This window comes from Saimiri boliviensis, chromosome 1, assembly GCF_048565385.1.
Source record: "Saimiri boliviensis isolate mSaiBol1 chromosome 1, mSaiBol1.pri, whole genome shotgun sequence".
NCBI classification, from domain to species: domain Eukaryota; kingdom Metazoa; phylum Chordata; class Mammalia; order Primates; family Cebidae; genus Saimiri; species Saimiri boliviensis.
The window spans coordinates 170,403,628-170,426,980 of record NC_133449.1 but is presented as its reverse complement, the minus strand read 5'-3'; the positions used below and the strand labels follow the sequence as shown (position 1 = coordinate 170,426,980).

At 46.0% G+C, this 23,353-nt stretch overlaps 1 protein-coding gene across 2 annotated transcripts; it reads left to right on the top strand.

Annotated features, from left to right (window-relative positions):
- Positions 1-9,932: 9,932 nt before the first annotated feature.
- Positions 9,933-22,185, top strand: GNPDA1 (glucosamine-6-phosphate deaminase 1). Of its 2 annotated transcripts, XM_010338384.3 has the most exons (8): positions 9,933-9,988; positions 10,615-10,695; positions 10,896-11,025; positions 14,542-14,643; positions 16,291-16,473; positions 17,490-17,674; positions 19,584-19,758; positions 20,741-22,185. In XM_010338384.3, the coding sequence occupies exons 3-8, from the start codon at positions 10,902-10,904 to the stop codon at positions 20,839-20,841; spliced, it is 870 nt and encodes a 289-aa protein (XP_010336686.1). In that variant the 5' UTR covers positions 9,933-9,988; positions 10,615-10,695; positions 10,896-10,901; the 3' UTR covers positions 20,842-22,185. The 2 variants fall into 2 exon arrangements, with proteins under 2 accessions (XP_010336686.1, XP_003920593.1); XM_003920544.4 differs by lacking the exon at positions 10,615-10,695 and having other exon boundaries at positions 9,944-9,988.
- Positions 22,186-23,353: the final 1,168 nt, after the last annotated feature.

Here is a 23,353-nt window from a genome sequence, read left to right as displayed (position 1 = left end):
TGATAAAATGTAAATGGAAAACAGACTATTGCAAGGAATTTTATAAACAAATTCTGCAAAATGAAGAACTATTAGGGAGCACCAAATCTCCAGGGAAATATAATAAAAGAGGTATGTAATTTAGATACTTATAATTTATTTTAGATAAGCAATGAATTAGCATATGAAACAAAGCAATGAAAAAGTACGAGTGCGTGCATGCAATATTTTTCTGTCCCAATGTACATATGCACAGGCAATTATAAAGAAGTCAGATTTCACTGATGTTCTATATTTTATTTGTTAAATCTACTCCCTCAGCCTCTGTGCTGCTGTGCCTTTGTGCCTGTCTGTAATGCCTTCCTCCTCCTCTTAAATGATCAAATCCTGACTCTTTTGAGCCCATCTCAAAATCCTGGTAATAATAGTAATGCTCCCTTAGTGAGGGCTAACTCTGTGCCAGGCACTGTTCTAAGTGCTTTATATATATTAAATCATTTGCTTCTCCCTGAGATTATTATTCTTGAGAATAATAGTACATACTATGTGGCAGGTATTATTTGCCCTAGATGCATTACATCATTTACCTTTCATGAGGCTTTTGATAATAATAGTACATACCATAAGGTAGATATTATTTTTCGTTTTTTGTGGGTGAAGCCATTAGGGAACAAAGACATATCACAAATTCCCAGAAGTTACACAGCCCAAAAGTGGTAGAGCTGGGATTCAAGCCAGATAGTGTGGTCGTGGAGTCCATTTCTGAACCCCCCGCCCCCGCATGTGCCCTGCTTTGCCCTGTGAGACTCTCCAAGATATGATCCGCTTTCCCATTTAATGTTGAAATCACACAATTTATTATATTGTTTTTTCCTTGTGATGGAGGCTAAAATTACTATATTTGTTCTCATTTCCCTCTTTAAAAGGAATTCTGCCATAGCCAAGAGGTAGAATCAACTCAAATATCCATCAACAGATGAATGGATAATCAAAATGTGGCAGGGAAAGGCATAACTACAGTGATGATAAGAAGTTCAATGAGGCTGAGTGTGGTGGCTCATGCCTGTAATCCCAACACTTTGGGAGGCTGAGGGGGGTGGATTACTTGAGCTCAAGAGTTCAAGACCAGCCTGGGCAACATGGCAAAACCCCATCTACACACACACACACACACACACACACACACACATACACACACTAGCTGGGCATGGTGGTGTGTGACTGTAACCCTAGCATTTTGAGAGGTCAGTGCAGCAGGATTGCTTGAGCTCAGGAGTTTGAGACTAACCTGAGCAACACAGTGAGATGCCCATCTCTACAAAAAAAAAAAATTAACAATTAGCTAGGCATTTTGGCCCATGCCTGTACTCCCAGCTACAGAGGAGGCTGAGATGTGAGGATTGCTTAAGTCTGGGTGGCGGAGGCTGCACCACTGCACTCCAGCCTGGGCAAAAGAGCAAGACCCTGTCTCAAAAATAAATGAAGAGCAAGACCCTGTCTCAAAAATAAATAAATAAATAAACAAACAAATAAACAGTTTAGTGATTGCCAAGGGGTTCAGAGAGTTAAATAGGTCTGAAATTATAGTGTCACAGAATTTAGTTTCACTGTCCTAAAAAAAAAAATCTCTTATTTTTTAGAGGATTTTTGACACTGTGTATGTGTCAAAATCCATAGAATTTTATAGCACAAAGAGCATACAAATAAAAATAATAATTTAGGTGAAGGATACCAGGACAGAATATAGAATATGACAAAACAATATAACTGCATTAAAATATATGAAACAACCCCACTGAAAGCTACAGTGGGGGGGAAAGATGCTGACAAAACTTTGGAAATTAGTGAAGCCTGTCAGATGAAAGGCAAAAGAAACTGTACATAAGTGCTGTGCTCTACTTGACAAACTTGTTTCAAATGGGAGTGTGGGTTACAATTCTGATACCGATATACATGTGTACTGCAATAAAATAATTAAATAAATTATTACGATTAGCAGATAGTAGGGTCAAGTGTGGTATATACATTCAATGGAATATTATTCAACCTTGAAAAGGAAGGAAATCCTGTCGCATGCTACAATATGGATGAACCTTGAGGACATTAAGTCAAAAAAGCTAGTCACAAAAAGACAATCCCTGTGTAATTCCACTTACATGAAGTATCTAGAGCAGTCAAACTCATACAGACAGAAAGTAGAATGGTAGTTTCTAGGGGCTGAGAGAGGGGAAAATGAGGAATTGTTTAATGGCTATAGAGTTTCAGTTTTGTGAGATGAAGAACTTCTGGAGACTGGTCACACAACAAGGTGAATATAGTTACCACTACTGACTTACAGACTTAGAAATGGTTAAGATGGTAAGCTTAATGGTGTGTGTGTGTGTGTGTGTGTGTGTGTGTGTGTGTGTGTGTTTACCAAATTAAAAGGAAAAAGAAAAAGGGATTCTGCCTTTGCCTTCTGAGCTTCTCCCCTCTCTCCTGCCCCTTAAGAAGCCAGTTTTTGGTGGTTTCAAATCTGGGCTTTTGAGATGAGAGAGAAGGGAGAAACAACTGAGACGCCAAAACTAGGCATTTGCATCGAAAAGGACTGAGAAATTTACTACAAGGAAGAGGAGAACAGAGCTAAATTAAAAGGAAAGCAAGGTAGAAACCTACTTTGGCTGATCATATGGGTGTGGTGTTGGGGCAAAGAGATTTTTTAGTTGAGGATTAAGAATGAGTGGCTGGCCGGGCGCGGTGGCTCAAGCCTGTAATCCCAGCACTTTGGGAGGCCGAGGCGGGTGGATCACGAGGTCGAGAGATCGAGACCATCCTGGTCAACATGGTGAAACCCCGTCTCTACTAAAAGTGCAAAAAATTAGCTGGGCATGGTGGCGCGTGCCTGTAATCCCAGCTACTCAGGAGGCTGAGGCAGGAGAATTGCCTGAGCCCAGGAGGCGGAGGTTGCGGTGAGCCGAGATCGCGCCATTGCACTCCAGCCTGGGTAACAAGGGTGAAACTCCGTCTCAAAAAAAAAAAAAAAAAAAGAATGAGTGGCTGGCTGGGTGCAGTGGCTCATGCCTGTAATCCAGCACTTTGGGAGGCTGAGGCAGGCAGATCACTTGAGGTCAGGAGTTCGAGACCAGCCTGGCCAACATGGTGAAACCCCATCTCTACTAAAAATACAAAAATTAGCTGGGCATGGTGGCACATGCCTGTAGTCCCAGCTACTTGGGAGGCTGAGGCAGGAGAATCACTTGAACTGGAGACGTGAAGGTTGCAGGGAGCCGAGATCGCACCACTGCATTCCATCTGGCAACAGAGCAAGACTTCATCTCAAAAAAAAAAAAAAAAAAAAAAAAAAAAAAGAGTAGAGAAGAAAGATTTACTGGTTAGCAACAAAAGAAATTAAAGAGGGAGAATTTTCAGAGGTGCTCTGAGTTCCAATTTGGAACATCTTTGATTTTCTTCTAGAGACACTAATAAAAATACTAATTTTCAGTTGCTGGATTGTTCCTCTGAATATCTCTGATGAGATGATAATAACAATATTAGGTTAAACAATATGAAATTGCTGATATTTTATAGTTTTTGATCCAGAAAAGTCACAACTGGTATTTATTGACCACTTGCCATGTGTCAGGTGTAGTTCCAAATGCTCTACATGTGTCAATTCATTTCATCCTCACATCAATCCTATGAGTGGCCATTATGATTACCCTCATTTTACAGTAGAGGGAGCTGAACTACAGAAAGGTTAAGAAAAGCATCCCAGCTAATTAGTGGTTGATTCAGAATCTGAATCCAATGGGCTTCGGAGCCAGGGTTCTGATCCGCATGGGGCTTTGGGTTTTCAATGCAAGGTACTACTGAGCTAGGGAGCATGGGAAACGCAGGGAGTCGTGACATATGGCTATCATTACAGGAGGTAAGACATGGCCTCAGCAAATGAGAAGGTGGAAAACAGCAAGTAACAATAAGAAAGGCTAAGTGAAAGCCTTGGCAGGGGATTCCAAAAACAGGTGGAAGGGGGCATGATGTTGGAGCATAGGGGTGGGGAGTGGGGAGTCTCTGATGGGTCTGATATTGCACCTCCAGACACAAGGGAGTAGGTACAAAGGTTGAATCTCTTGTTCACCACCCTCCCCCTTTGTGAATTTTTTTTCCTGAGTGTATTAGATATATTGCTGCATAACAAATCACTCCCAATTTAACAGCTTAAAACCACAAGTGTTTATTATCTCACAGCTTCTGTGGGTCGAGAATTCAAGAATGACTTAGTTGAGTGGTTGTGGTTAAGGGTCTTTCATGAGATTTCAGTGAAGCTACTGGCCAGGGTTGCAGTCATTTGCAGGCTTGACTGGGACTGGAGGATCGGCTTCCAAGACAGCTCCCATGGCTGTCGGGAGGAAGCCTTGTTTCCTTGCCACCTGGGCTTTTCCATAAGGCTGTTCGAGTGTGTCCCCCAAATGGTAGCTGACAACCACTGAGAAAGTGATCCCAGAGCCGAGTGCGGTGGCTCACGCCTGTAATCCCAGCACTTTCGGAGGCCAAGGTGGGTGGATCATGAGGTCAGGAGTTTGAGACCAGCCTGACCAACATGGTGAAACCCCATCTCTACTAAATATACAAAAATTAGCTGGGCATGGTGACAGGTGCCTGTAATCCCAGCTACTCAAGAGGCTGAGGCCTGAACCCAGGAAGTGGAGGTTGCAGTGAGTCGAGATCGTGCCACTGCACTCCAGCCTGGGCGGCAGAGTGAGACTCTGCCTCAAAAAAAAAAAAAAAAAAAAGAAGAGAGACAGCAAGCAAAGAAGAAGCTGACAGGGCTTTTATGCGCTAAGCCTAGAAGACACATCCATCATTTCTGCAATAACCTATTGGTTACTCAGGTCACCCCTACCCACTGTGGAATCACATGAGAGTGTGAATCACTAGGAGCCGTCTTGGAGGCTATCACACCGAGTTACTAAAATTCATAAAACTGTAGTTTCTAGAGCCTGGAGGTCCATGAGGGTGTGGACTTTGCTTTATTCATTGTTGTGTCCCCAGAACCTAAAACAGTGCTGGCCACATAGTAAAGGCTCAATAAATATTTTATAAATGAATGAAAAAGAGGACCACAGGGAACAGGTGGCACTTTATTCGGCTTGAATGGAAGCATACGATTCATTAAGTTTGCAAACTTTTTGCTGTTGTTTTTCCTTCAAGACAAAATCAATCATTTCATACAAATATTAGGCAGAAAGTATCCTACCCCGTAGTACCCCCTTTAAAAAATATGATGAGTCAATGAGACAATGCTTTAAAAACCTTTAGCACAGTGCCCAGCACAGAGTAGATGGTCGATTACTTTGATCAAATCTTTTTATTAAAATTCCTTTTTCTTTTTTTTGCCAAATGTGTCGAGGTTTGTTTGTTTGTTTGAGAGTCTTGCTCTGTCACCCAGGCTACAGTGCAGTGGTGCAATCTCGGCTCACTGCAATCTTCACCTCCCAGGTTCAAATGATCCTCGTGCATCAGCGTCCTGAGTAGCTGGAATTACAGGTGCGTACCACCACTCCTGGCTAACTTTTATATTTTTAGTGGAGACAGGGTTTCACCATGTTGGCCAGGCTGGTCTCAAACTCCTGGGTTCAAGTGATCCGCCAGCCCTGGCCTCCCAAAGTGCTGGGATTACAGGCATGAGCCACCCGTCCTGGCCAGATAAAATCTAAGTAACAAGTTAGTGTGTCTGTAGCAGATTGTATTTTTTAAACTGGCCATACTTATATGTGTATCCCATCCAACATGCACTTCTTGTAATATTACTGAATTTCTTACACAGAGAGATGGGGGTCTATGTTTTCTCTTTTTAAATCTGGGAAGGGGCTTGTGATTTCTCCAACCCACAGAGCTCAGCAGAAGTGATGCTATATGACTTCTGAGACCACGTCAGGAAAAGGACACAGCCTTAGCCCATCTTTGTCTCTTGATATACTTGCCCTGGGAACCCACTGCTACGTTATGAGGCAGCCCAGGAGACGAGGATGGCCATGTGTGAGTGTTCTACTGACAGTGAGCACCAGATGCCAGACGTGTGAGCCAATTAGCTTTCATATGATTCCAGCCTCAGACTTTGAGTCTTTTTAGTAGAGATGGGGTTTCACCATGATATCATTGCCACTGTATCCTGTCTGAATTTCTAGCCCACAGAAATTGTGAGAAATAAGTCATTATTGTTGTTTTCAGCCACTAAGTTTTGGGGTGATCTGTTATGCAGCAACAGATAACTAATAAAATATCCTTCCAGAATTTCCTCTAACTAGCTTCAGGGGAAAATATTTAATTATGTATTCACTCATTCACGCACTCAACCATGAAACCCAACAGGGTATATGTGGCTTCAGACATGCTACTCTAGGAGGCGCAAATGTCATCAGAGTTCTCTGTCTTCTGTTTGTTGTACCTTTCGGGAGTTCTAAGCTTTCCTCCATTTTTTTTTTTTTTTTTTTTTTAAGACGGGGTTTCACCATGTTGGCCAGGCTGGTCTTGAACTCCCGACCTCAGGTGATCCGCCCACCTTGGCCTCCAAAGTGCTTGGATTACAGGCATGAGCCACCGCGCAAGATCTCAGGAGAGGTGTATTTCCCCCGAGTAGCTGCATAAGCCCCAAGGAAGACCTGAGTCACCTGCTGTGGCAGTGAGTCACGTTTTCAATTTCAAGTCACAGGAAATCTCCTAGCAATGAGTTTAACCGTGAGTTTAAGCTATAAGGACATTTATTATTTAGTGAGAAGACGTGCAGAAGTAGGAGGCCCCAGCACTAGTCAGGCATCAAGGATGTCAGTGTTGTCTCTCCTCCACTTTACCCTTGTGCTTGGTGCTTCACAGTCACATCGTGGCTTCCCCAGCTTCAGTCATCGCATTGCTTTCAAGGCAGAAAGAAAGGGAAGGAACCAGAAACCGCCAGCTTGTTTCTCAAGCACAACACTTTTCTCAGGAAGTAAAATATCTAACCAGAAGCCATCCTCCTCCCTCACTGGGCAGAACCAGGTTACTTGGCTCCCCCGTAGCTGTGAGAGAAGCTGTGAGAGTCGTTGCCTTTCCAGTTCCTCCAGTGGGAAGCAGCAAGGGAGAAGGAGGCTGTGAATGGCTGCTGGGTTAGTGTCTTCCATGACTGCCTGGCCTTGAACTAATCATGGAGTCTCTAATTGGTTCAAAGGGTAGGGCCAGCACCACCCAAACTCTATGAATTGAGCGGAATTTGAAGGATAACATCTGGGCAGGTTGTTTGCCCAAAGCAAGGAGGCATTAGAAGGTATAAAAATATCTGACCATACAAGAGTTGCTGGGTGTTCCATTGTATGGATGAACTCACAATTCTTTTAATTTGCCAACTTTAGTTCCAAGACAAGAGGATGGGAGGATTGGTGTGGGTAGCAGTTGAAACACAGGTGTGGAGTAGGAGTAGTACAGGGAAACAGGAGGTTAGGGCTAGAGAGCATTTCAGTATGGTTAAGAGAATGGGCTGTAAGGAGGCTTAGGAAGAAATAATGGGTAATTACAGCTGGCTGTGAACGCCATGCTATGCTAATATTTCATTTAATAATCACAACAGCCACACGAGGGCAGTATTACTTAATTTCCACTCAATTCTCATGTTTCAGGTAAGAAAACTGAGACCTGGAGAAGTTGAGTCATTTGCTTGCATTACTCACTCAAGAACCAGAAATTAGCCAGACCAGAATTGAAACACAGGTCTTTCTGATTAGTCCCCAGGCGGACCCAAGATTGGGCCTCCAGGCTTCACAGAGACCTTGCACTGGTTCCTTGCAGAAGGGCAACTCAGGGGAAATGGGCTCAGTGAGTCACCAGAAGTCACTTTCCTCCTGGAAAGGTCTGGATGCAGATGCTGCAGACCTGGTCGGTGTTATCAGATGTGTTCGGGGATTGGAGCTGGAGCTTCATTGTGAAACATCCTCATGATGAGACAACATTTCTGGTCGGGCACGGTGACTCATGCCTCAGCACTTTGGGAGGCCAAGGCAGGTGGATCACTTGAGGTCAGGCGATCACAACTAGCCTGGGTAACATGGTGAAACCCACCTCTACTAAAAATACAAAAATTAGCTGGGCATGGTGGTGGGCGCCTGTAGTCCCAGCTACTTGGGAGGTTGAGGCAGAAAAATCACTTGAACTGGGGAAGCAGAGGTTGCAGTGAGCAGGGATCATACCACTGTACTCCGGCATGGGCAACAGAGCAAGACTCCATCTCAAAAAATAAAAATAAAAAATTCTGACTCTTTAAAAACAAACCAAAACTACACCAACACTGAGCCATTCACATGCTCTCCGGATTTGGAAAAAGACACAAAACCAAAATAACACTGAGGCAAAGAGCAAGTCCCCCATACTGTAAAGGTATCAGCTCCACTACCTCTGGTCTCATCAGGGTCTCACCAGATGAAGCCTGCCCCTAGTAAGCTGGTCTCGCGCTACAGCTGGGCCCAAGGGCTGGGTGAGCGCCTGGGGCTGTCCACAGTGAGCAGATTCACCACGCTGACTGAGGAAGACCCTGTCACCGTGGGCACGAAGCCAGGATTCCTTTGGCCTTCTGCTGCTGGAGGAAAACTAGGCTGATTCAGGAGGTCTCGCCACTGCTCTCTAGCACTGACCAAAGTCCGGATGTCAGACTGTGAGGTCATAAATCACAAGTCTCTGTACTCCTCTGAGCTCCAGTTTCCACATCAATAAAATGGCAATAATCACATCTGACGATTGGGCAGGATTCTGTGAACTAATGGGCACAAAGCTCTTGCAAAACCCTACGTAACGGAAGGTGTTACTGACGACCAGCACTCAAGTCCTTCCTCCAGCCGCTGCATGGAAAGTTCCCAAGTGTCCCTAGAAGTCTGGAGAATTCTAATGTTGACTGGAAGGAATAAGATAGATCTCTTGTTCTGATATAGAAGCGTCCCGAATCCAGTCGTATCAGCTGGGAGGCAGTGCCAGCTCCTGGTGAAAACCGCATGGATTTGGGATTTGGACAGATCCCTCTGAATTGAAGTCTTAGGGAACCCACTTGCGCCTCTGGCCAACTAAAAAAGGAATGGCAAACCTACTTCACTGGAGTTGAATAAGGATTAAGTGAAATAATGCAGGTGAAATATCTGACCCTCGGTATATACCAGCCTCATGTGTATGTGTTCCCATTTAGGTAAAACAACAGTGTAAGCATATTCATAGAAAGCAATTCAGAATGTACACTAAACTATAAGCAATGGTTATCTTGGTGTGGGGCGTTGGGGAAACCAGGGGCCTGCCTTTTCCTCCATCATATAATGCTGCCAAGTTTGATCTTTAAAAAAAGGACCTTAAAAAGTCCAACTGTATTTTAAACAAAAATTATAATACCTGGGTAAATAGCATCTAAACAAAGAAAGAAACTGAAGGCAGAGCCAGGCCCAACCCTGGGAGACTGAGGAAGCGATTCTGCTCTGCCTGCCCCAGCTCAACTCCTGCACTAAAAATCCCCGGCTGCAGCCCCAAGGTCCAGGGGGCTGTCCTGGGGGCAACCCGGCACCCCCCAATTGTCGCTTTTCTTGCACACACACACACACACACACACAGGCTCGAATCCCCGCCTCCCAAGGGAAAGTGTGTGTGTGTGTGTGTGTGTGTGTGTGTGTGTGTGTGTGTGTTTGGAGACGGGATTTCACCATGTTGGCCAGGATGGTCTAGATCTCTTGACCTCGTGATCCGTCCGCCTCGGCCTCCCAAAGTGCTGGGATTACAGGCGTGAGCCACCGCGCCCGGCGGGAAAGTGTGTTTTTTTAGGGTCTGTTCCAGGGCCAGCCGGGTCCCGGGGCCGAGGTGGGATTACGAGTGCCCGGGGCCCCTCGCCGGGCAGAGTCAGTCCCGGCAGCTGCGGCCTGGCTGAGTCAGCCCGGCGGGCGGCGCGCGCGGCGCCGCGTGACCCGCCGCCACGTGACCCGCGCGGGGCCGGGCCGCCAGCGCAGTCGCTGCAGCCGTAGCGGGAGGCGTCCGCGTAAGTGGGGAGCGGGGCTGGCAGGGACCTTCCTCGCGGGCGGAAGCGCGGAGCGCTGCCCCAGCCCTCTGGCACCCGGGACCCCGGGGAGCCTCTCTCACCCATTTTCCAGGCGGGATTGGAGAGGCGATGGGGTCGTAATCGGGGTGAGGGACACGCTGTACCCCACCGATGGCCGCACGGGCTACCTTCGCCTAGTGCCTCCCCACTCCCGCTGACCGCAGTGCTGGGGAAGCAAAACGTCCTCCTTCGGAGCGATTACCTTTTCCCGCTTGTGCTTTGGGGGGAAACTGAGGACCCAGAGAGGTTCGCAAAGCAGGCCGGGCCAGTAGGAACACCCTTCCACTCGTCCTGAGACACCACGCAGCTCCCCAGGCAGAGCTCATGGCCCCAGCTGCCCTAGTGGCCCAGCACGATCGATCCCGTGACCTCTCTACTCCTGGAGGAAGAGTCGCGGGGTAGGGGGCGGGGAGGGGTAGAGTATCGCGCTCGCGTACCGGCAGCGGTAGAGGAGGCGGGGCTGCTGAGCCGAGCTTCTGTCTGGATGGCAACAGGCAACATAGTAAATGCTAGGTGGTTTACATGCGTTCTCTCATTTCACATTCCCCGTGGTGAAATCTGTGAAGTACGTACTATCGTCCCCATTTTTACATGGGAGGAAACGGCTCAGAGAGAACTTAAGTCCTTTGACCGAGGTCCTGCGGTGGGTAAGTGAAGGAGCTGGGGTTAGAGTGGCGCCTCCTGGTGGGTTGTGGGTGGTGGAGACGCCTGGCCCAGCCTCTTAGTTCCTCTGGGAGTAGAAAGTCAGGATTGTTGCTGGGTGAGAAAGGCTTCTCCTGCCACCTCCATCCCTTTCTCTGCCCCTTACCATTGATTCCTTTCTGTTATCCCCTCGCCCCCGCTGCAGGACAACATGAAGCTCATCATCCTGGACCACTATTCTCAGGCCAGCGAGTGGGCGGCTAAATACATCAGGAACCGCATCATCCAGTTTAACCCAGGGCCAGAGAAGTACTTCACCCTGGGGCTCCCCACCGGTGTGTTCTTGGATGGAGGGGCTGCCATGGATAGGGGTGGAGAGAGTAGGCAACAGGGGCCAGGTACATAGGCTCACTCAGCCAAGGGACTTCATGGGCGCTCTGGGGTACTGGTGCTGAGAGAGCACCTCCCTGCCCCTTCCATTTACAAAGGACCCAGCTTCTCTTATGAGTTGGTTTAGTCGCTGCCTGTTCCTGCAGAATCCTCGAGCAGAAAGGATCTTGGTTAGGCAGGAAGAACTTGATTTTTAGGCTACATCCTAAGTCAGCCTTGTCTACCAGGGTTTCTTAATAGAATTAAGTCTGATACCCTAACGCATTCATTTTATGTAATGAATTAATTTCTCTTCTCTGCATCTAGAGGGGTGCTAGCTAAGTACCATCCTTGGGAGAATTGAGAAGATAGTCACTTAGATAATCTTCTGTAAGGCTTAATTAAACACAGGACCTAAGTAAAAAGCAGTCCTGGTTTTTGGAAAAATCAACATGTGGCTTTTTTAGAAAGATATTTTAACCCCAGCTCCTCAAGACAAATGTCCTGATTATTTCTTTCAGAGATGGGTGGGTTTGCCCTAGTGGCCCTACATGATGCATCCATTAGAGAGAGAGGGAGAGACTGTGTGTGTGTGTGTGTGTGTGTGTGTGTGTGTGTGTGTGTGTGTTGGGGGGGGATCTTCGAACTTTTTCTTGTTTTTTTTTTGGTCTTCCTTGCAGTCCAAACTTTTTCTGTAAATGGCCAATAGTAAATACTTTAGACTGCACTAGCCATGCAGACTCTGTTGCAACTACTTAACTCTTGTTGTTTGAAAGCAGCTATAATTAGCCTGGTGTGGTGGTGCTCACCTGTAGTCCCAGCTACTTGGGAGGCTGACGTAGGAGGATTGCTTGAGCCAGTAGATTGAAGCTGCAGTGAGCCATGATTGTGTCACAGTACACCAACCTGGTTGACAGAGTGAGACCCTGTCTCAAAAAAAGAAAAGACAAAATATAAATGAATGAGTATGGTTGTATGTCAATAAAACTTTATGGACACCGAAGTTTGGCCTGACCAAGATGGTGAAACCCCATCTCCACTAAAAATGTAAAAACTAGTCAGGCATGGTGGCGTGTGCCTGTAATCCCAGCTACTAGGGAGGCTGAGGCAGGAGAATCGCTTGAACCTGGAAGGTGGAGGTTGCAGTGAGTGGAGATCGTGCCACTACATTCCAGCTTGGGTGACAGAGCAAGACTCTATTTAAAAAAAAAAAAAAAACAAAAAAAAAAACCAGCCGCAGGCTAGATTTGACCTGTGGTCCGAAGTTTGCTGAGCTCTGCCCTAGAGGTTTGTGGGAGTGGTTCCACCTGTGCCTGTGAAACCACCAATGTCTCAGGCCCTCTGGAGGCTGTGCTAACATCCTGTCTCCTAACTGTGGGGAGACCCAACCTCTGTATGTGTCAGAGTCTGGCCTTCTGAAACTGTTCCTTAGTTCCCATCATTGCAGAGTCAGATCCAAGCTCTTCAAGTGGCATTCAGGGTCCTCCAAGACCTGGCCTCTCCCTGCCTGTCCTTCGGGAACCAGCAGGACAGCATTTCCACATGGGTTCCTTGGAACATTCCTTCTGTTAGATGTGGCACCTGTCAGGGTTCTGAGTGGAATCCACAGAAACCAGCTCCAGCTAAATTAAGCAGAAAAGGAGTTTATTGGCTAGATATTGGAAAGCTCAGAAAATTGATGGGAAGGCTAGAGGTTTGGAAGATGGCAAGAAAGAGGAAGCCATGTAGCTCAGGCATAGTTAAGGCCTAGTCACACGGACCAACTGATTATTTTGGGTGGGCTCTGGAGAGCTGCCATTCACTCGGCAGGTATTTATTGAATACCCTCTGTGTGCAAAGCTGTTCTAGGTTGTGAGGATACAGCAATGAACAAAAAGGATATAAAATTCTGCCTTCTGAAACTTAAAGTATAATGGGAAAGACAGATAATAAACAATCAGGAAAATATAGAGCCTGCTAGATGGTGGTAAGAGGAAAGGAGAAAACATGAAGCAGGAAAGGATAGGGAGTGTGTCAGCGGGGCTGGGGCTCTGCAGTGCCGGATGGTGGCAGGGAGGCTGTCAGCCAGGGGCCAGGTTCTGTGGAGCCTTAGAAGGTCTGGTGTTGCTGAGAGTGAAATGAGAAGCTATTGGATTTTGAAAAGAGGAGTGACATGACGTGATCTAGATTTTTTTTTTTCCTTTCATCTTTTTATTTTGCAAAATTTCAAATATTCAAAAAAGCTGTAAAAACAGGTCAATACCATTCACCTACATTCACCAGTTGTTACCATTTTGCCACATTTACTTTGACCTTTCTCTGGCCCTTGTTCTTTATCTACACACACACAAGGTTTTTTTCTGAACCACGTGAAAGTAAGTTCCAGACATCCTGACACTTCTTTCTAAACCCTTCAGCATATAAATCCTAAGAATACGGACATTCTCCTACACAACCATGACACCATCATACCTAAGAAAATGAAAAATCAAGCCATCATCTCATATGCAAACTATGTTCACAAGTTTTTCTCAGTTAGTCCACATTTATCTTTTATAGGTTGGTTTTTAAAAATTTAATCCAGTGTCCAGTCAAGGTTAATACATCTTTAGTCTTTTAATATACAGTGTCTACCTGCCTTTTATTATGTGTGTGTTTTTATGACATCGACTTTTTTTTTTCTCAAGATGGAATCTGGCTCTGTTGCCCAGGCTGGAGTGCAATGGTGTGATCTTGGCTCACTGCAACCTCCGCCTTCCAGGTTCAAGTGATTTTTGTGCCTCAGCCTCCCAAGGAGTAGCTGGGATTACAGGTGCACGCCACCATGCCCAGCTAATTTTTGTATTTTTAGTAGAGGCAGGGTTTCACCATGTTGTCCAGACTGGTCTTGAACTTCTGACCTCAAGTGATCCACTCGCCTCAGCCTCCCAAAGTGTTGGGATTACAGATGTGAGCCACCGCACCCAGCCATGACATTGACTTTTTAATGAGAGTCAGCTAGGGCTTCACTGCTCCTCAGGGAAGTCTTCCTTGAACCCTGAAGCACTGGGTGAGCCTGTGCTTTACCCTGTCACAAATGATGTTCCTGCTTTGTGTTCTACTCCTAAGCAGTGAGTTCTTTTAGAGTAGCTACTGTCTTTTGCTCCCTGTGTCCTTATCACATGGCCCTGTGCCTTGCACATAGTACTTGCTTAGGGAGTATCGTGTCAGTAATTAAGTCTGACATTTACTCAGGTACAGATCAGAGTGATATCAGTCATCAGTGTGCTGGGCCCTGGGGATTCAGCAGTGATCAAGGCAGACACAGCCCTGCCCTCCTGGAGCTTACAGTCTAGTGGTGAAATAGGCATTAAACAAGCAATTAATGGATGGATGGCAGTTTGGATTGGAGTAGTGGGTAGGACTTCAGATCTGACAGAGTCTCCCTGTAAGCAGCCCTGATTCATTCCTGTATACCAGACTGGGGGTGCGAGGGGCTTTCATGGCTGTGGCCTCTCTTGCAGGGAGTACCCCACTTGGCTGCTACAAGAAGCTGATTGAATACTATAAGAATGGGGACTTGTCCTTTAAATATGTGAAGACCTTCAATATGGATGAGTATGTGGGTGAGTCTTTCTCTTTCAAAGATCTTTCCTGATTCTAGGAGACTCATGATGCTCCTCTCGTTGGCCCGGAATCGGGGAGCCAGTGACATTTGGTGATAGGCTCAATTATCAATACTTACCTCTTGGTTTACTCAGCTATAAAATGGGGCTAATAAAGCTGACCTCACAGGTTGTCAGCATTAAATGATATTATAATAGATGTGGAAGTTTCTTATACATAGCAAATACTTAATAAATGTTAGAGTATCTTCTTCTCTGCCTACTCCCCAACTCCATGCCATTTCTTTCTGGAACAAATGATTGCAAGTGGGATCCCGGCTAGGGTGCTTTCCCTGGGATTTGTGTCTGGGCATTCTCTCCAGTGTGCGGCCTCCAGCTCGCCTTTCTACCAGGTACACTTGGAGGGGACCTGAGATTGGTGTCCTTCCTGCTGTTGAAAAGCTCTATCTTGGTCTTCTATCACTTCACCTTCCCTGAGTCATTTTGTAATAGCTTCACTTTAAACATCCTTTAAAAAAAATTGTGCCACTTTGAGAGGCTAAGGCGGGCAGACCATGAGCTCAGGAGTTTGAGACCAGTCTGACCAACATGGTGAAACCCCGTCTCTACTAAAAATACAAAAACTAGCAGAGCATGGTGGCACATGCCTGTAGTCCCATCTGCTTAGGAGGCTGAGGCAGGAGAATCGCTTGAACCTGGGAGGCAGAGGTTACAGTGAGCCAATATCGCGCCACTGCACTCCAACCTGGGCAACAAAGCAAGACTCTGTCTCAAAAAAAAAAAAAAAAAAAAAAAAAATTGTGGTAAAATACATGTAACATGACATTTACCATCTTAACCACCTTTCTGTGTACAGTTCAGTAGTGTTAAGTCCATTCACATCTTTGTGCAACCAATTTCCAGAACTCTTTTCCCCCTTCACCAACCACCAGAAACCACCATTTTAATGCCTGTTTCTATGAATCTGACTAGTCTAGAATCACACTAGAGTATATAACTGGAATCATAAAGTATTTGCCTTTTTGACTGGCTTCTTTCACCTAGCATAAAGTCCACAAGCTTCATCCATTGTTGGAAAATTTCCTTCCTTTTTAAGGCTAATTTGACATATTCTTAATGCTTAACATTAAACATTTTTTTCTTCCTGGCTAAAAAAAAGTTGATTTGGGGGAAGCCCGGAGATAGTTCTCTCTAACCACCTGGTGTTCAAGCTGGAATTTATTCAGGCTGAGCGGGTGGAACTGGGAGTAGATGGTGGGGTGAGTGGCACAGGGTGAGGGGTACGCTTGCTTGCTTTCTAAGATGGTCCCAGCGCTACCCCAGGTGACCAGAGTGTCCCCAGCCTCTAGTGTATGGTCATTGCCTTATGAAAAGCAGATCAGAATGTGGGGATTTCCCATGCTCCTGGTGTGCAGTTACTCTGGCCCAGCCCTGTGGCCACAGATGGTGACACTGGGTGGGTAGACACTTATGGATACTGGCTCAGCCTATCCTGAGTGGCTAGGGGTCAGAAGGCTGGTGCCCAAGGCTCCCAGATGGGCAGACCCCTGGGAGTATCTCTATAGGTTGCATGGTGTCCTGGCATCCTCCTTAGGAGGGGGGCTTTGGCTTGGCCTAGGCTTGACTGAGTGTCCCATGGCCTGACAGGCCTTCCTCGAGACCACCCGGAGAGTTACCACTCCTTCATGTGGAACAACTTCTTCAAGCACATTGACATCCACCCAGAAAACACCCACATTCTGGATGGGAATGCAGTCGACCTACAGGCAGAATGTGATGCCTTTGAAGAGAAGATCAAGGCTGCAGGCGGGATCGAGCTATTTGTTGGAGGTGAGCTTGACGCTCTGCAGCACGCATGTCCAGGGCCAGACTCGTGGGAAGAAGGACAAGACACCATGCCTGTCACCAGACAGCTTCTTCTGGGTGTGCTGGTGACTGTAGAGACAGAGGTGGGAGAAATGGGCCCTGCCTGGCTCTGTTACTCAGGAACTGTGTTATCTTGGGGATCTCTTTCTGCAGTTTGATGCCTTGTCTGTAAACTGAGAGGTTTGAGTCTGGACTCCGAGTTTCTGTCTACTCCCCAGTCTTAAGGCTTTATGGATCAGTCCTGGAACTTATCTAAACATTTAACATCACAAACTCACGTAGTTCCAGAGGCTCCATACAGCCCCTATAGATAGCCCGTTGAACCCCAGAGAAGTTAGGTGACTCACTCAAGGTCCGCAGGCAAGAGCAGGTGTCTGCCTCTTCAATTTGCGCTCTGGTTCCTCCTCTGGGCTGCCCTTCTGTGTGTCCATCTGTTGCCACCTCTGGAGTTACCCATGAGGGGTAACATTGAACTGCCTTTTATTGCTCTAGAGATTACTCTTATCTACGAGAGTGGGGAGGAAGTGGGCAGGAGCTCTCATTCTCTGAGATATTAGAAGCTATCTGGGTTCTCTGGTGTTTTATTCACTGTACCTCTATCCCAGAAGCAGGATACTCTAACTCTAGGCAGAAGAGACAGAGAAGGTATACTTTTCTAACAATCTGGGGAGGCAGAAGCTGTTTGGAGTGCTGCTTCCTCAGCTTTTTGAGGTTGATAGCAAGTTAACAATGTCTGTGTGTGCCTCAGATAGTAATGGTGGGGAGGGTCTCCTCTGAGACAGTACAGCAAAGAGAAAGAAATGGTAGGGAGGGGGACAGATCACGTTTAAGGTGTACCTGCCCAGGGCTGCAAATGAGAAAGGTGACACAGTTTTCAATGGTTTTTTTTTTCAGACCCTAGTTAGGGAAGGAGAGATTGTCCATGCTTGAAATCTTGGATCCCTGGGACTCACAGGGCTGCGCTGGCTCTCTCCCTGTAGGCATCGGCCCTGATGGACACATCGCCTTCAACGAGCCAGGCTCCAGTCTGGTGTCCAGGACCCGTGTGAAGACGCTGGCCATGGACACCATCCTGGCCAATGCCAGGTTCTTTGATGGAGAACTCGCCAAGGTGCCCACCATGGCCTTGACGGTGGGGGTGGGCACTGTCATGGATGCTAGAGAGGTAAGGGTGCAAGGGCCCCACCAGCCTTGCACTGGGGTGGACTTGTCTTTCTCTTGTTAATCTTAACTATACTGGTACCACCTACATACTAAAGATGAAGACATGATAAATAAGGCTAAACTCCTTGCTGCCCTGTTACTCACTGTTCCTCTTGCCTCTTCGGAAGACATCATTATTCCCAGCGTGAGGTGAATCCCTTGAGCACTTTTTTGGTGCCTTCAGCTGACTGCCTGGGACACCAGGCTCTCTGGCCTCGGGCCCCTTTCATGCTTTTCACAGGCAGAGAGGAGGCCAGCATCGCTAATGTTGGAATATGAATTTGTACCTGACCAGGTATGGAGAAAGGGGGTCCCTGGTTCCTTGTAGTTGGTAGAGGTCACTGTGTGGACACCAGGGTTGCGTGCGTTTTTAGGCCCATGCTCAGAGATTAATAAATGTGGTGATGTGTGATTAAAATGTGTTTTAAGCTGAATTTAGTTTTTTCCCCTAAAACACTGGCTATCATTAGAATTTGGATTTTTTTTTAAATTTTATTTTATTGCATTTTAGGTTTTGGGGTACATGTGAAGAACATGCAAGATTGTTGCATAGGTACACACGTGGCAGTGTGATTTGCTGCCTACCTCCCCATCACCTATATCTGGCATTTCTCCCCATGCTATCTCTCCCCACCTCCCCACCCCCTGCTGTCCCTCCCCTATTTCCCCCCAACAGACCCCAGTGCTGAATTTGAATTTTTTGTGGTTCCAATTTCCTTGCTTTCATGAGAACTTTAGAAGCATTTTCTCTTCCTTTCTGACATGTATTCAGTAGGAAGCAGCTAAGACAGGTTAGATTTACATTTCTTTGCCCAAGTCAATAAACAAGCATCTAAATCAGTGAAAAAATCCATTTAAGGTGAACTTTTGTGAAATGAGTGATGGCACCCAGATTTCTTTTGGGTAACCTTCAATTAGTACATGGGGCTTGGGCGTTTACTTGCTGTTTTTGGCCTTGCAGCTTGGAAACGGGTTGAGGGCCATCCTTATTGTGAGGGCATCTTGATCTGGGAAAGGGCCTGGGGCTGGAAATCAGGAAATTCTTTTTTCTGAAAAGAGTTCTGGGTTGCTGAAGGGTCTGGAAGAAATAGTCACATTCCCTCTATGCTTCTGCATTCTAATCTTTTAGGAAACGAACAGCAAATCCTGTTCACAACTCTGTGGCACATGTGAATTAAAATGAAAGGAAATCTATGGAACTGAGGGTTTTTTTTCCCTTTTCCTGCCCTTGAATAGAGCTGAGTTCTTTAAGATCATTTACATTCTTGATATTTTAACTGTTAAATGGAGACTGTGCCTTTGTTTTATTATATATAAACAAAACCATCACCCCAAATCACATTAGGTCATAGGTTTAATGTTGTGAACTGAAAGTGACCAGATTATGGGGCAGCCTTTCTGGGATTCAGCCTTAGAGGCCCCACAGATAACTCCCATCATTGCTTGCAAAGTGCCCTTGCTGGTGGTACAGGTTGGCAGCCCTCTTTCACAAACTGTGCTTGTGGAAAGTCACCAGCTGATGAGATCACAGGCCTGGGCATGGCATGTCTGTTTGCAGGGCACCTTCACAGTCATCATCAAAGATACCTGGAGGCACTGTCATGTGGTGGTCAGGAACATGGACTTTGGGGTCATCAATGACCCTGGCCAAGTTACTTACCGCCCTGGGGCTCCATTTCCTTACCACATAACGTGGGGATAATAATGCTGCCTGCCTCGGGTTATTTGTGTGTTAAAGCGCAGGGAGCGCTGAGCAAAAGTATGTTGCGTGGTAACCACTTACAATGTGATATGAAAAACTATCATCCTTACAACTATCTGGGGTATATGGACTGCTCCCCTCCCTCATGGACTTGTTTTCTGATCCTCAGGTGATGATCCTCATCACAGGTGCTCACAAGGCATTTGCTCTGTACAAGGCCATCGAGGAGGGAGTGAACCATATGTGGACCGTGTCTGCCTTCCAGCAGCATCCCCGCACTGTGTTTGTGTGTGACGAGGATGCCACCTTGGAGCTGAAAGTGAAGACTGTCAAGTATTTCAAAGGTGAGGGAGGTGTGGGTACAGGAGCAGGTGGTCAAGCTCAGGGTGTGCTAAGAGTGAGAAGGAGATCCAGCTTTGATCCTCTGGTCATTTTAATTGACAATTGTAATCTTAGTAAATATCAAACTTGACTGCATCACACTACACAGTCATTTCTCTTCTGCCTGTGACTGCAAAGATCCATTTCTGGAGATCTGTTTGCTCTGAGAAGGAGAAAAGAAAACGCAGCGTGTGGTCCAAGGACTATGTGGTGACTTCGCAGTGCCATTGAGCCTCAGGCTTTCTCTTTTCAAATCTTATACAGCCATTCCCCTCTAGGTGAGGCACTGAATTATCAGGAGGATCTTCCTTTCTTTTACTTTATTTTTTTGAGACAGGGTCTTGTTCTGTCGCTCAGGCTGGAATGCAGTGGTGTGATCTTGGCTCAGTGCTACCTCCACCTCCCAGGTTCAAGTGATTCTCCTTGCCTCAGCCTCCCAAGTAGCTGGGATTACAGGTGCCCACCACCATACCTGGCTAATTTTTATATTTTTAGTAGAGACAGGGTTTTGCCATGTACCCCAGGCTGGTCTCCAACTCCTGACCTCAGGTGATCCACCCACCTAGGCCTCCCAAAGTGCTGGGATTACAGGCATGAGCCACCATGCCCGGCCCTTCTTTTACTTTAAAAGGATGCATGCTGCTTTAGGCAAACGTGAATATCCTCTTTTACACAAGCAGGTCAATTAGTAATTTGTTCTTTGCTGAAAAGACTAACCTTTAAATAGTCAACTCCCATAGTGATTGAATTTATAAAAGTTCCATGAATACAGTACTCACTGCGAATAACTCTTTTCATATTTTTAGGGTGTTTATCATTTATTATAGAGAAAAGAGAGACATGTCAGCTCTAAGACAAAATTTGAGAGCTCCTGGATGTTAGGATTGATAGAGGAACTCTTGCCACTGCCTGAATTAACTACTTTTTGTTTTTAATTTTTTGTAGGTTTAATGCTTGTTCATAACAAGTTGGTGGACCCCTTGTACAGTATCAAAGAGAAAGAAACTGAGAAAAGCCAATCTTCTAAGAAACCATACAGTGATTAGCCTGTGCTGGGACCGAGTGTCAGATACCCATAGGGAAAGGCAGGTCTTTCTGGAAATTGTCTTTAGAAGAAAGAATTCTATTTCTTTAATCTAGCATGGTTACTCCAGATAAGTGGGTGAACTTATTGTTCTTGGCTATGAGGCTGGGAGCCTAGTCATGGAGTTTAGCTATAGGGAGAATGATTTGTTTGTAACTTAATCAGAAAAAAAATCTCTGAAAAATGTATTCCATCATTTTGATGTCTGCCAAACCCAGGTTGGGAGTTTTAAGCTTTTTCTTCTGCTTCAGTCACATGTATGACACACTCTTGTCAGGAATTTCTCTCCTTACATGCACTGATTTTCAAGTGGGAGGGAATTAGGGGCTTGTGTATATTGGACACAACCTCTTTGAAGAGCCTTGAGAGTCCCTCTTGCACAGGCCTGCCCCTTGGTTGAGAACCACTGTTCCAGGTTAAGGCACAAAACTCTCAATATCTAAAGTAAGTGCAAAGAAGAAGTCTCTCTGGCCCGCAACAAGTGCAATGGAAAGAAAACGACCCCTTCCTTCCTTCCTCTAGTTGTTTTCCAGTTTCACAGCTCTTCTCTGAACTGGGAGTACTTGGGGGAGGATTTGGGTAGGTGGGGCCAAAGAGGTGGCTTCTACTGATAAACCCAGAGCTTCAAGGGGCCCGGCCACATCAAACTTCGCTCCCCCAGGGACTCTTCAGCACCAAAAGGAGGAAGGTGGAAGCCCCTTTCCCCCAGAGCCCTGTTTTTGTGAAAGGCCTCACTGTGGCTCCTGTTTTATATGCTCATTAGTAGGTAGGCGGTCCACTGGGGCAACAGACACTGCCACAATTTCAGGGTTGTGTTCAGCCAAGGGGACTGTCTGGGCAGGCAGCTTAAGTGTGAGCTTAGTCACAACTCCTGAGTGTCCCACTCTCCTGCTTCCCTAGGAAGTGAGTGCTGGGAAAACACTCCAAATGCTTCAGTTTTGTTTCCCCACTTACTTAAAATAGTTCTGCTCAGATTCACGTGGTGTGGTCTGATCTTTTGCCCATTTATCCTTCTCCCCAGATCCCAAGGTGGTCTGTTGCTCTGGCTTCCTTTCATTCTCTTAGGCCTTCATGGAGTGGATGCTGCCTCCTCCTTGCTGTTTTTGTGCCTGCTTGAAGCTGCCGCTGCCTCTCTCTCTGGAAGAGACTTTTGAGAGCCTGGCTCAGGCCTAAGGGCTATGTTTGGTACCCGTGTTTTGTCTTTAGCTTTTCTACGTGATTGTGCTGTCATTCTGTTTTAAGTTCATGGATCGATGGATTTGTTTACAATGCGATATTTTCTATTAAATCCAGTATTTTCAAATAACATGTCATTTGTGGATTTGAGCCCCAAATTTAGAAGACTCTCTGGGCTATTTGTACATTTTAAAAAGAGCTGGTTAGCAAAGCCTCACACTCGGTCCTAACAAGAGCTTGCAGGAAGGTCACACGCAGAGCAGCCATTTATTGATCTCTTCTCCAGTCATCAGAGTAAAAATAAGAGATTTTATGAAACTGAAGCACCTATATGAAAAAGGGTAGGAATGAACAGATGAGAAATTGTCATGTTCTGGCTGCACCTGAGATCCAGATGAGGATACAGCTGTTATAACAACTAAGGCAGATTTGTGATGAGGGATAAAAAATTGCAAAGTATGGAAAAATACATTTAGATTTTTATTTTTTTAATATGATGAAATAGCTTAGGTCAATATAGCCAATTAAGGAGGTAGATGTAGAAGTTGGAAGAAGGGTTTTTTTTTAACAATTTTGAGGCTGGGTATAGCGGCTCACACCTGTAATTCCAATACTTTGGGAGGCCAAAGCAGGAGGATCACCTGCAATCAGGAGTTCAGAACCAGCCTGCGCAACATAACAAGACCCTGTCTCTACGAAATTAAAAAAAATTAGACAAGCATGCTGGTACATGCCTGTAGTCTCAGCCACTCAGGAGGCGGAGGTGAGAGGATTGCTTAGGCCCAGGTGTTCAAGACTGCTGTGAACTATAATTGCATCACTGCACCCAGCTCTAGATAACAGAACAATACCCCATCTCAAAAAAAAAACAACCAATTTTGAGATATAATTTACGTGCTGATAAAATTAACATTTAAATATAAATCCAATTATTTTTATGTTTATGGAATTGTGTACCTCCTTACCACAATACTTTTTTTTTGAGACCCTAAAGTCTCACTGTGGTCTCCCAGGCTGGAGTGCAGTGGTGCAATCTCGGCTCACTGCAACTTCTGCCTCCTGGGTTCAAGTGATTCTCCTGCCTCAGCCTTCCCAGTAGCTGGGATTACAGATGTGCAGCAGCACATCCAGCTAATTTTTATATTTTTAGCGGAGATGGGGTTTCACTATGTTGACCAGGCTGGTCTTGAATTCCTGGCCCCAAATGATCTGCCTACCTCGGCCTCCCAAAGTCCTGGGATTACAGGCATGAGCCACCGCGCCCGGCCCCACAATCCATTTCTATCATTCCCCAAGGC

What these genes read in the sequence shown, in the direction of transcription:
- GNPDA1 (XM_010338384.3), top strand. Translation starts at nt 10,902, where the DNA reads ATGAAGCTCATCATCCTGGACCACTATTCTCAGGCCAGCGAGTGGGCG. An exon ending in CTGTCATGGATGCTAGAGAG is followed by an intron (nt 17,675 to 19,583) that starts GTAAGGGTGCAA and finishes TCTGATCCTCAG; the next exon opens with GTGATGATCCTCATCACAGG. An exon ending in GACTGTCAAGTATTTCAAAG is followed by an intron (nt 19,759 to 20,740) that starts GTGAGGGAGGTG and finishes AATTTTTTGTAG; the next exon opens with GTTTAATGCTTGTTCATAAC.